The sequence below is a fragment of the Thunnus maccoyii genome, chromosome 16, assembly GCF_910596095.1.
Source record: "Thunnus maccoyii chromosome 16, fThuMac1.1, whole genome shotgun sequence".
Classification (NCBI taxonomy): domain Eukaryota; kingdom Metazoa; phylum Chordata; class Actinopteri; order Scombriformes; family Scombridae; genus Thunnus; species Thunnus maccoyii.
Window position 1 is genome coordinate 13897173 of NC_056548.1, and position 13443 is coordinate 13910615.

The 13443-nt window shown below is 39.9% G+C and overlaps 1 protein-coding gene across 2 annotated transcripts in view; it reads right to left on the minus strand.

The window, feature by feature from the left end:
- rps6ka1 (ribosomal protein S6 kinase a, polypeptide 1) overlaps nt 1–13443 on the minus strand; it is a 51318-nt gene that overhangs the window by 28775 nt on the left and 9100 nt on the right. For both annotated transcript variants that reach the window (XM_042387886.1, XM_042387888.1), the window contains exon 2: nt 8841–8885. In XM_042387886.1, the coding sequence (XP_042243820.1) occupies nt 8841–8885 (45 nt within the window). The remainder of the gene's footprint in view (nt 1–8840; nt 8886–13443) is intronic.

Genomic DNA, 13443 nt, shown 5'->3' on the forward strand with positions numbered 1-13443 from the left:
AGCAATTCCCCCTATTAGAATGTAAAAGTTGACGTTTTCATTTCCCCTACTGCTGCACCCTGTCCAGTCAAAGTCACTTAAGTTTTGGAAAAGTATATATGTGCACAAAACACACACACACACACACACACACATACATAAAGGACCAAGTTTTGAGACACTAACAGATCTGCATGGCTGCAATATTTTATGGTTTATTTTGGAAACAGGGAGAACAAACTGAGCACATTTTATATATTTGAATCCATGACAATTCTCAGGTTCATCTGGAGTTAACGACTAAAAACATCACACTTAAACCCAGAGACACATACACACACACTCACAGACACGCTACTGCATCTGTGCACTGACTAGACAATAATACATGAAGTGCATGTTAGACTACATCCCGAAGCCCAAATTGATGTAATCAGTCATAGATATCTCTATTCCCTTTACCTCCAGCTCCTCTCCCTCCGGTAATAACCCCTCCTCCTAACCCTGCAGAGGAATGTGAAGTGTTTGGTTCTGTGGAGCTCCAAGGCGTGCGCAAACCCTGTTAATACAGGCCTCTGCTCACTGGGGATCACAGCCAAGCAGATGCTGGCATAACGCATTACTCTAGAAGGACTTGCACTCTGTTGCAAGATGATGATCTGGTTTTCTAAGAAACATATGATACTTTCCAGCTCTAAAAATGTTTCTATGGTGCTGCACAGAACAGGAAAACAAAATAAAACACAGGGTCAAATTGGAATTACAGCTCCACAGCCTCCCTCTGGCATGATCGCCGCTCCTTCCATAAAGTTTAATTGTATTTATTTAACCTTTATTAAGCTCAGGAAGGCCCACTGAGCGTGCATGCCCTATAACAATATCCTGTTATAGAGTTACACACATTTACACCTTAGAGCTACCCAGTGTAGGCTAAAATCTTTCAGTCTTGATCTCAAACAGGACAACTTAAAAAGGGTGTTTCATGGTTTTAAGGAAAGGGTAAGCAAAAGGAAGGCAGGAAGTGAGATGCTGATAAAGCATTAAAAATTAGCTAAAGTCAAATTTAGACACCAAACTCAAATGAACTCAAACTGATGCAGGATAACAGGTCTGGTCATGTGATCATTACAGTAATTTCAAATAATTCCTGGCATTCACTGAACTTGGCAAACAGGAGCAACAGATGGTTGGCAAGTAGTACCATATTTAGATAGTGTCAGGTTATTTATTAAACACAAGAAAACTGATGTGTGTTCCATGTTGCAACCTTCAGCTATCCGACAATCCCTGTAGGCTAACAAAAATGCTATGATTTGTTGCAACACAACTGTTTTTTTATCCTACTGTGACTAGGCTATATCAGTTTCCTCACATAAATCCTACTATTAGTCAGCAAAAACCCAAAAGGAACAAGAGAGGGAAGCTTCAAATGATAGGATGCATCTCATCAAGAGGTAACATGCAAACAGCCCCTGCAGGGATTGAGCTAAGAGGAAAAAAATACAGGCTCAGGCTTTCTGAAGAGTATTCAGTAAAATTGCCGATTGAAAGCCCTCAAAGGGGCAATACTTGCAGTATGCCTACTAAGGAGAATGCTCCTCACAATAGACACACACAGAAGACAGATAGGAGCGGATAAGGAGGAGGGTAAGTCCCACATGAGGAGACTTCTCTTTACAGCTGGAAATAATGATTATTTTCATCACTGATTAATCTACCGATCATTTTTACGATTCATATATGTATTATTTGTTTATAAAATGTCAAACTAGAAATACCACCTTGCGGTTGTATGCCTCTGCCAATCAGTCAAATTGCAGTTTACATCTATGTCTGTCCAGACTCATATCATATTTGTAGTGAAGACTTTGAAGGAATTTAATAAAAAGGTATTAAGTGTATTTTCCTTGTTTGTGTTCACTTGCTTGGCCAATAGAGCTGATTCTGATAGAACACAAAGTTGTGACAGTAGACGATGCTTCAGATGTAAATGTTGCTGCAAAGAAACTACTATACAAATTCTAAAATATGGATACTTCACACACATCTTCAACCCGGCAGCACAGAAGATCTATACAATCACCACAGTTTCAAAGTGGGAACCAAGATTAGTGTCACCAATTCAGTATCTGGCCAAATGTGAAATATGGTCACAATCTCCCCTTCTGTTCCTGAGTTATGGCGTTGAATAATGGCCAGAAAAGTGTTTTTGCAGAACATTATGATGTCACAGTGAAGTTGACCTTTGACCCTTTGGATATAAAATGTCATCACTTCATCATTTTATCCTGTTGGACATTTGTGTGAAACTTTGTCATAATTAGCATATGAATTCTTGAGTTATGACCAAAAATGTATTTTGTGAGGTCATAGTGACATTGACCTGTGACTACCTAATTAAATACACTATTTAGTTAGCTTAGTATTAAGACTAGAAAAGAAAGGAAACAGTTAGCCTTGCTTTGTATAAAGCTAACAATATCTGCATATCTAAACACATGATATGTTGTTTCTTTAAATCGAATAGTAAAACCAACAAGATTTGGTTTTAAAGTGGGTTATGTACTGGACAAGTTAGCCATTTGACCTTGTTTCCTTACGTTATACGCTAAAGCTAAGCTAACTGGTTGCTGGCTGTAGTTTCAGATATGAGACAGACTGTAATTAGTGTCATTGGCAGTAACTTAGCAACCACAACTACTCATGAAGAGGCAAGGAGTTGTATTTCCGAGCACCTGCACAACATATAGGCTTATACACACACATACTGTAAATTCTTGCAGTAGTATCCTACTCCAATAATGTGCAGAGTTAATTCTTCATCAATCAGACTTTCAAACAAGACTTTGACGTGCAGGATACACAACCGATCACAGCAGCAAACAGATGGTCCATCAATGTATTACCTCATCTGGACAATTTCCTGTACAGTATTAATCCTAACTCCATCCAGGCTTTTAAGATTACATACAGACTGATACAACAGGAATTGGAGAGGAGGGCTTAGTGTGTCTACCTCTGTATGTGTGTATGTTTAAGAGTTCCTGTGTGTGGGGGGTAGGAGGTGGGTAACGCCATATAAATCAACTACAAGGTCACGTTTGTGAAAGAAAGAGAGAGCAGTTGCCATGCCTACAATATGCATGTGCACACAGAGAAGCTTTACAGTTACAAAAACAAACGCCGTGAGGCTACACAGCCTTGACTTTCCTATTTCCTGACTCGCCAGCACTACGGTAGGCCAGAGGTCAAAAAGCTCATTGTGTAGGCCACAATCCCTGCCTACACACTCTCTCCACTGGTAAATATTTAATCAGTCCTGGAAATGCTCAACACCAAGGCTGCACTGAACCTTCCTTCTGATTAACAAACACATGACCAGCAAGGGAAAGATGCACTGCACAAGAAGCACTGTACATGCGCGCCTGCAGTTATCACAAAGTGTGTGTCTGAAAATGTTGAGTTATTCTGATACTTCCTCTTTTTTGGTTTCTTGCACACTGAGAATTTCTTCAGTCATAAAGCTCTGAACTGTGTGACTGTGTCCGTGTCCACATCTGAGTGACCGGAGGGAGAACTATGCAAGGGGAGCCTACTGTTCACTCTCCTCTCTACTCCTCTCTGTGCTTCTCCCTCTATCTCCTCACGCTCCCGACAAGTCCCGCGCTCCCATCTCGGCTCCGCTACGCCTTCTTGTCACTCGGTCAGTGAAGCACAAATACCACTCGCTCAGCACCTAGCTGCGGTAAAAAGCCATTATCTACATTAGGGGCTCCAATAAATGTCACTGACACCAATGGAAAAGGCATTACCTATTTCTGCTTTCTGCCCTCAGGCTTGGTAGGTGGGAGTTCATACTGCAGTGGGAAATGCAGCAACAGAATTATGACAAAAGCACACACGAGAACACAACAAGCTTACAAATAAAATTCCAGACTACGAATAAAATTGGCCATATATTGTGTTCTTCTTAAGATTTAGTGACCATATATGTATATATAACCATGCTTAGTTACACTCAACCCATTTTTTGATTATGAAACCCTTGCCTCATGTGAGCTTGCTTTAAAAGTTTGTAGTTTCCTCTTAAAAAGAGTTACAGGGGAACTGAGAACAGATGGTGTAGTCAGCCTGATTGACAACAGTTAAGAGTTTTTGTATTTGAAATGATAGAAGATTATATCAAAATATCCAAACAAATACCAAAGAAGTACTATGATTAGCCTAAAAATGTAAAAATGAATAAAAAAATAAAAAAATAAATAAATAAAAGTAAAATAAAAACAAAAAACATACATCACAGTTTCCTACAGCCTAAAGCCTCATATTGCTCATTTTATCTGACCAACAGTCCAAAATCCAAATATATTCAGTTTTACTATGATGCAAACCTGAGAAAAGCCACTTGGGACCAGTGAATGTTTGGCATCTTTGCTTCAAAAATGACTTATCAGAAATGGCTGTTTATTCATTTTCTGTCAATTGACTAATTAAGGAATAGTCTTGTGAAAATAGGAGTAAATACACCACTCCCGTCTTGATCCTCATGCACAACCACACTAAGCCAGCTGCACACCTTGGAAATATCAAGGTAACTGTCTACAGTGGGAGGAGCACATTTAAAATGTCAAATATACACTGTGACATCCCACATTGCTCCATCAAGGGACTTTTCTTCCCATGGGTGTCTTGGTTTTTCTCTTATTATCTTCACCATTATTTAAGTCATAATGACAAACACCACAATGGTTCTAGCGGCTTCCTTGTGCTTCCCCCCCCTCAACCGCCTCCATTTACAGTCCAATTATAACCCTGCTTGCTTTTGCCGAGCTGGCTGTCAGTTGCTTTGATGTGAAACCATGACAACTAATTCGCCTCACACTGAGGAGGTTTTACAACTTCTTGAGTCGGGTCAGCAATTATTTAATGTTGCAGTAAAAGTCGTAATAAAAAGAAAAATCTGATCTGTCGCAATCTGCTGTAATAAAGTGCAAGGCCTGAAAGGTGTGTCCTCACTGCATTAATGGGAGGACATTGAGAGTCAAGCTCTGGCTGATTCAACATGTTCATCACTTGAAATTTATAGTGATGATTGAGTAAAGCATAAAAACTTATATATCATTTGCGTCTTTACAAGGGCCATCATTTTCAATCTGGTTCTGCCGTCTCTTTGTAGGTACTTCAGTGAGTTATTCTGTGATGTTGATTGGCAATCATTTGACTTTGTTAGTCCACAATCAAATCCTTGTCTCATTAGTTCTGCTGAAGAAAATCAATGTGACACTCATTTGCCAAGGCAGAAGGTTTGACGGATTAGGGCGGCAACTAATGACTGTTTCCATGATTGATTAATCAATTTTAAAAAGTCAGAAGACTGTGACAAATGCAAGTCATTGTTTCCTAGAGTCCAAGGGGATGTCTTTAAATATCTTGCTTTGTTTGACAAACCCAAATATATTCAATTTACGACTATATAAAACAGAGAAAATCAGCAAATTGTTATATTGGAGAAGCTGCGACCAGCTGTGCTTCCTTGAAATGTAACTCAAAGCAATTATTCAATTATCAAAATTGTTGCCAATTAATTTTCTTTTGATAAACTAATCAATGGATTGTATCACTTCATAATCATTTCATCCCTACAAAAGGACACAGCTGTTTTTAATAAGCACACCTGCAAAACGATTGCCAACAGCAGTCACCAGACCAAATGAAATACCAAATATGGCTGCCAGCCAGCTTTATGTCCTGTAGACATTATTTAAGGTCATTCTTGTCTGCTAGGCTTATTAAATCTCGCAGTCCTGTGGTAGACAGACGAACTCCCACCACATACAGTATTTGATGGGTTTTTCCAAGTCACCTTTCTGTTGCACTCGTATCCATTGTTTCAGCTTTTCGAACAAAGCCTCCTTATCCTTAAAGGAAAGGAGGTTGATGTGATTTGTTACTAGAAATAGGCCAATTTCCACACTCGTTGTGGGAGCAGATCATGGTAAGCCTGGCTTATTGCCAGGTGGTAAATTGCTGGGTAATATAATCCCCCTGCGACGAGACAGATCAGTAAAGTACCCTCTCAAGTGTCTGTGCTCTGCTGTCTGATCATCCCATCAATACAGCTCACCAGAGGCCAATTGTTGTTTATGGCGACTGCACTTTTTACACCAGAGGAAATTTTTTTTTTTAAACTGTATAAAGATGATGAGAGTTGGAGGGAAAGCCAAATAGAGAAATGTGCAGTAAAACAAAAAATGGTTGCTATTACCATTAAAGTCAGTTAACGAGCAAAAACACTAATCACTCTGGTTCCAGCTTCTCAAATGTCAGAATTTCATAGTAAACTGAGTATTGCTGGATTTTGGACTGTTGGTTGGACAAAACCAAGAAAAGAAAAAAACATCTTGTTCTCTCTCAACTTGTGATAGGTATTTTTCACTATCTTCATAGACTACAGCATTGGTTCCCAATCTTTTTTTGCAAAGAAAAAAAGGCTAACTGTGGTTACAAAGACAAAAAAACAGCAACTGAGGCGCTGGCTTGCAACCCTGTGAACAGCAGCCTGCAGGGTGCCTTACCTTTGCTATCAGGTTAAAGGCTCAGAAAAAGAATGGAAGGGACAAAAGCAACACTACTGGGTGAGTAATATGCCTTTTAGTATTTGCCAATTTTTATACCATATGAAGAGACGGGGGGAGAGAGAGAAATGTCAGGAGACAATAGATCGCTCATTAGTGCTGTGGATGTTTTCTCTGGGGGCAGAGGACAGACTTAACCTTACCGCCTACAAACACACACACAGGCACACATACACTGTAATGCTGAGGATCACTTTACTGTATTTATGCCTATTTCAAGTAACATCAGTTTAGCCAGCAAGGGCAGGTGCTCCCTTCCTCCCTTTCACTCTCTCCACTGGTCTCAATCCTCACCTCTGTCCCCTCCCCCTTTCCCCTCACCGTCCCTCCCATTAGGTCTGCTGGAGCCAGGTAACTCCCATGGCTGGAGTAGATAACAGCAGCCATTATCAGATTCCCTGCAATTAAACAGCAGCTCGGCATCGATCGCTGTAGCGCCTGGTTACAACTACCCTGCCTGCATGGTGCCAGAGCGGCCGGGTGACGGTGTCTATCCCCATCCACAATTATAACCAGGATCTGGCGCCTCAATGCCACATATCATTTTTAAGTTATTTAAAAGACTATGGACTTATTTTCACCACATGCAAAATCCATTATCACATATTCCTATCTCATACTGTCTAACCATTTTGTTTTAGAAACATGAGCTACCACTCCTGTAGAGTCAGAGGCAGAAAATCCACTCGCCTGTGCAGAGGACATCCTAATTAACAAGATTACATAAATGATCAGATTACTGAAATGCTCCCCAATCAATTAGCACAACATGCAATGTACATAATTACAAAACTGCCCAGCGATAATTAGATATTACCAATTTTTTGCAGAGTCATATTGTGATGATATGATCAGGGATGTACCAATTGGTACCACAGATGCTGCCCTCATCATACAGATCAGGTATCTTCCATGATGTGATCAATCCAGGTCTTTTTCAGCTTAAAATATGCAATTTTGTGTTTATGTTTTTAGTACCAAAGCAATTAGGCCTGGCCTCATGTTACCACACATAAAAATAATCCCAATTGCTGTGAGGTACATAGATTTGAAATATCAGGAACATGGTACTCGGTATTGGCAAACACTCAGAGTTTTCCTACAACTTTTACCCTGATAAAAACTAGTTACTGAAGTTTTTTTTCACCAGTATGAAACATTTGGTCTCATATAATGCATAAAATTGGAACAGAATTCATTTACATATGTGATTTTGCACAAATTTGCCATATCATACATCAATATTGGAAAATATCTTAATATTGTGATAATTATTTCAATGATGATATTATCAAAATTAGTGGGGGTGCATTTTCTTAAATACTGCAAAAGCTAAGAAGCCTGTATCTTCTTTTTCTTGCCATCAAACATTAATGGCTTTGACCAGCGTGGCCCCTGTGCACTGACTCTTTGACTGAAACCCCTCTTTCTCATCCAGCACACTCAGCTCAGTCACAGGACATTGTTCAGCACTGAAAGAAAAGATGTTTGGCTTTGCTCTTCAGACTCTCTCCCCCTTGAGAGTGAGGACAGAAAAAAAAAAAAAAAAAAGGGGAAGCGAAGTGAGAAGGAACATTGCTTTGTCCTCTGCTACATGGCCAGAGAGTAATAGTCAACAGCAGGGAACAGGATCATGTTTCAGGGCTGGACAATAACACACAGAGGCCAGCCAGGAGGCAGGAAAAGGGCTGACTCAATGATTCTCAGCAAGCGTGTGTCTGTACGTGCAAGCTGTGTGTATTTGTCTTTGTATGACGCGTTAATATGCTAACAGACACACCACTATACATGGTAGCTGGACATCGCTCGATCTGCCTCACTCAGACTGTGTTCAACACATTAAACTCCAGCCAGCTAATGCCCTCTGAGGGTTGTCAATGCAATTGCTAAATGAATAAATCAACGCACAGTCACGCATTTGTGTGCACAAACATGTGAGGGCTTTCTTCTCCAGCTTGAGTAATAAAAACTGAAAAGGCTCCAAATGAAGATTCACACAAGAATTTGCCCTTTAATGGAATTTTGCCTTCTGCTTCTCGTCTTCATAGAAAAGCACTAACAAAAGCAAAGAATTCAGTTCAGTGCGGAGTTGTGTCCAAGTCCTCAGTTTGATTTATTGGAAGCTAAGCTGCATGGATATTGAGTCACATTTGTGTGTGTGTGTTTGTGTGTGCGTGTGAATCTGCATTTGTGAGTGGATGTCTGTGTTCCAAAGATGCCATGTACCTTGACAGCAGGCGTGACTCCATCTTCAGCTGTGCTCTGCCCATTCTGTCAAGAAAGCAGATGTGAGACACAGTCAGTGTGTGTGTGACAGTGCATGTATCGTGTGTGCTTTGTGTGTATGTGTAAAAGAGGGAGACACAGAAAGAGAGGGAAAGAGAGATGCAAGAGAATATTTGCAAGACTGCGTGGGTGGGAACAGTCCATTGTATCCAGCACTTTGCTCCTTCTCTGGCAAACCTAATAATCTTAGGCTGACACGCAAATACACATCCTTCATCCGTTCCCCTGTAGGTAAGTCTCGCTGAAAAGGGTAATCATTGTTATTTGTAAAACAATGGCTTGCCAAAGGCTTTTCGAGAAATAAACATGCTGTTCAGATAGCAGAAGTGGGAGGCAAACTTTGAACATACAGCAGAATTTCAGTCAGAGTACATGATTAGATGTGTATCATACTGTCTTGCACACAAAGCAAAAGAACAACAAGGAGGATAAAAAGCAAGGGGTACAAGAGATTATTACAGATACCTGTGATGATATTTCAAACAGTAGTGGCCATTATAATGTCTAGTCACATTTGGATCACCTGTCATTGCTCATGTAAAGTTTACAGAAGTCAGACAGACAATGAGGCAAAAATACATCAGCATCGGTTGTATCGCTGACTCGTTGCATTTAGACTTTTAGAAAAGATTATTTGAAGATACAGGAGTGCCTGATCACATTTAGGACAAGAGAAGAGGTTTTGTATTTTTTCTCTGGATTTCAGCCCATTTACCCTCAGAGTGTGGTACAAACAGTATGATATTGTATGAAAACTGTTTTCTAACTCAGGTGAGGTCCAGAGAAGCAGTTTTAGGTACAACCACACACTGGAAGTCAAACATTACCGGTTGAGTAAGTCAGATAATGACTTATCACGGTAGTGTTGTCAAACTTGTTCTTAGTCAAGGAATTTATTATTAATTTATTAGTATACTATCAGACTTTTTGCAGTGTATTTGATAGGTGCCTTTTTTAATTGGCAAAAATGTATTACCCCATTCCAGAGGGATAAAAGATCAATGAGCTCACTTCCATGGTTCAAGGTGTATATATATATATATATATATATATATATATATATTTTTTTTTTTTTTTTTTTTTTGGACAAACTTCTTATCCAATTTTATATATATATATATATATATATATATCTCATGTTAGTAGTCCTACTAACATGATACAAGCAGTGATGAAAATCACTTATACCAGGGTGTGTGGTTCATATATATATATATATATATATATATATATATATATATATATATATATATATATTCCAGCAGTTTAATACTGCATTTGCATAAAATTGGATAAGAAGTTTGTCCAAAAAAAAAAATCAATGCTGAAGTCAAGATATCCTGGGTTTTAGTCCCTACGAGAGGCCACAGTGATGTCTTCAAATTTCTTGTTTTGACTCACTAAAGAAACACGGAAAAACACATTTGAGAAGCTGGAGCCACCAAATGTTTTGCTTAAAAATTGCCAGTTAAGTTGCCAATTGATTTTCTGATAATTTACAAAACAACTAATCATTGCAGCTGTAATCTTTTGGCAGACCCTCCCTTTCTGCTAAATGCCTGCGTCTCTCAAACCCCACACTTCCAGTTTGTAATGCAACCTGTTCTCTCCAAATCTGAGCCGAGACTCAAGCGATAACACTTGAGTAATTTTCTCAGTCTTACAGCATCAAAGCTCCTCTGTGGCCACAGAAGACTTTACACAGCTGTTTTCACAAGCTGATAAAAACTAATAAAATGACTTGTAAATCATGTTAAAACATTTAAATCAGTGGAGTTCCTCTTTAATGATGTGTTGTATCACTGATACATGTGAAAATAAATCTATGATGATAATCGACCCCTTCCATTGATCAAAGAAACTGGACTCAGTCCAGGGTCAAGTATTCTGGCCAAATGTGACAACACCCTAAATAACAACCCCCCCCCCCCCGGCCCCTTTTCCGCTTTTTGCTTTGTTTTTCCATCACAGAAGGGCGACCCTCAGGTTGTTCACTTCCACTATACCCTCTACCCTCTTCCTCTTCCTTTAGACTGCACAAAGTAAGACAGGCAGTCAACACAATGACAAGCACTGGCCTTAACAATCAACGACTAAACAGAAAGGCTATATAGTGCAAGACATTGAAGGTGGCACAGGCAATGACAAGGGAGAAAGGTTCTTGTACACTGAAGGGGAAACATAGACCTTCTGAACAGAAAGAACACAGACTGTGGATCTAATTTACTGTCGCTGTAATACCTCACAACACATTCTCTTCTGCGTCCAATGATTGAATGCGTTTGGCAACTGGATGTACTTCCTTATTTTCTGCTTTGTGCTTTATTCTTGCAACAACCAACAGCAATAAATTGGATGGGTTCTTCAACCCCGGGCATTTTTACAGACCAACAGTTCATCTGGTTGGACTTTAATCATGATCTCGAGGGAGGCAATTTAATTTAGCCAAACTGTGCCCGTCATAAAAGCTGCAAGAGCCGTAATGTGAGGTGACACGGGAGAAATGGAAGCAATTAAGCAGCGAAGTGCAGTTCGAAGTCAGCCGCAGATGTGTTTTAGGAGTGCTAATTTAAAGAAAAGCGAGAGGAAGTTCAGTGTGTTGTGTGTGTGATCTGACTTTCAGAAGCACTAAGTGGAATCTTCCCACTTCACTCCACTTTCTGACACTTTACTTTCCTTCATCTCATATTCCATCAGTGAGGTGTAGCCTGCTAGTTTTCTTTAACCCAAAATGATGAGAGATCCTACATGTGTGAGTGAAACTGTCTGAGCTTGTGTGTGTGTGTGTGTGTGTGTGTGTGTGTGTGTGTGTGTGTGTGTGGTCAGCAATGCCTTCCTGACGATGCTGCTCAACACATTTCAACCTCATTAGCTCTGCATGGCTGATCCAAGTGGCCCAGTTAATGGTGCTTTCCCTCCCCTGGGCTTCCTCAATGAGAGCACAAGCATGCACACACACACACACAAACAGCCCCATAAATACGCTCCAAGTCGAATACATTAATGGGCAAACGTGATTTCCAAATAAAAACTGAGTACGTAGAGTATACGAATTGCGCTGTGCAAACACAGACATAGAAAACAAAAAATGCACACGTTTGTTCACTAGGAGAAATTTACAGGCCACAAGCATACTGTAAACAGATTTACAGACCAACCTATTAAAACCATAGCCACAGCCAGACAAGAGAACTTTTAAGTTCTCACAGGACTCCTATATGATTCGACAAAGTAAACAATCTCAGGGCACCGCGCTGGTGTGTGTGTTTGATAGATAAATCTGTGTTTAAAGAGCATGATTAGAGCAGTGCTGCTCTGTATCCTGGCAACTAAGAAATACAATGATGGTTCTTTTGTTGGTGCCTGTAATCCTATCTGACTGAATTTCTTGTAATATCAGTGAGTATTGACAGCAGGTTACTAATGTCCTCTGTTCAATGCCAGAAAATGGACCTTTGCTATTTCTGTTTGTGTTTTAGCCTGTGCTAAGCAGTTCTCACTAGTATCAGCAACCATAAAAAAAAGAGAAAAGCTTTTAAAATCTGATATGAGGTATGAAGGCTGACTTTCTCAGGGCACCTTTCAAGCAAAGGGCTCTGTTATCACATGCCCACCCAGCCCTGCTCAGGTGTTCCTCAGGGTCACACCCAGATTAGCTGCAGCTAAGCCTACGCGCACGCACACACACGTAGAGAAAGGCGTGAATGTGAACTTTACATGAGTACAAGTACTTGAGTGTACAGTGCTGACTACGCCTGGCTAACAAACATGGCACACATTCCATCTATTAACCCTACGTTCTCCTCTACGCAGCCAAGTTACACAATAACCAAAAAGACTTGACGCTAGTTGTACCATGTTTCTGTCTCTCTCCTTCACCATCTGGGCTTGTACAGTCGTGCGCTATAAATCCTGGCTTGTGCAGTCCTGCTATATACAAATATTTTGGAAAAAACTTTTGAATTTGTGCTGTCGTATCTCCTCTATCCAATCAGGAAAACAGAATTTCATCCTTTTTTTGAAATATATAAAAGGTACAGAAACTTCTTTAAATGACAGTGGGGATATTACCAGTGTAAATCAGTGAAAGTTACACAGTAACACTGGAGTTTCAGGCCCGAAGGGGGAGGAATTTTTATGAGTCAAATAGCTTGAAGGAATGTTTATCCATATAGCATATCTGTAGTGGAAATCAGCGGTAACTAAACACTGACAGAAGTATGATTCATATCTTTTGGAGGACCTCCTCTAACTTAGTAATGATAGTGGCTGATGCAGGTGGTTTTGACTCAACTGGGACAGGATGGTGGTGACTTGTTGAAGTTCCTTTATCAGAAATGATTCACTGAGGATCAGTTAATTAACAACCAGCATGTTTTTGTGTTGAATAAAAAGGGACTCAATCAAATAAAATAGTTTTGAATAGGTCTCTTTGCACATTTCTGTCTTGCTTGCTTGCTTTCCCACAGCATCAAGCAAAAAAAAAAAAAAAAAAAAAGGCAGTTCATCTGATTTCCATTCATGACAGCTTCTCTTTGATGAC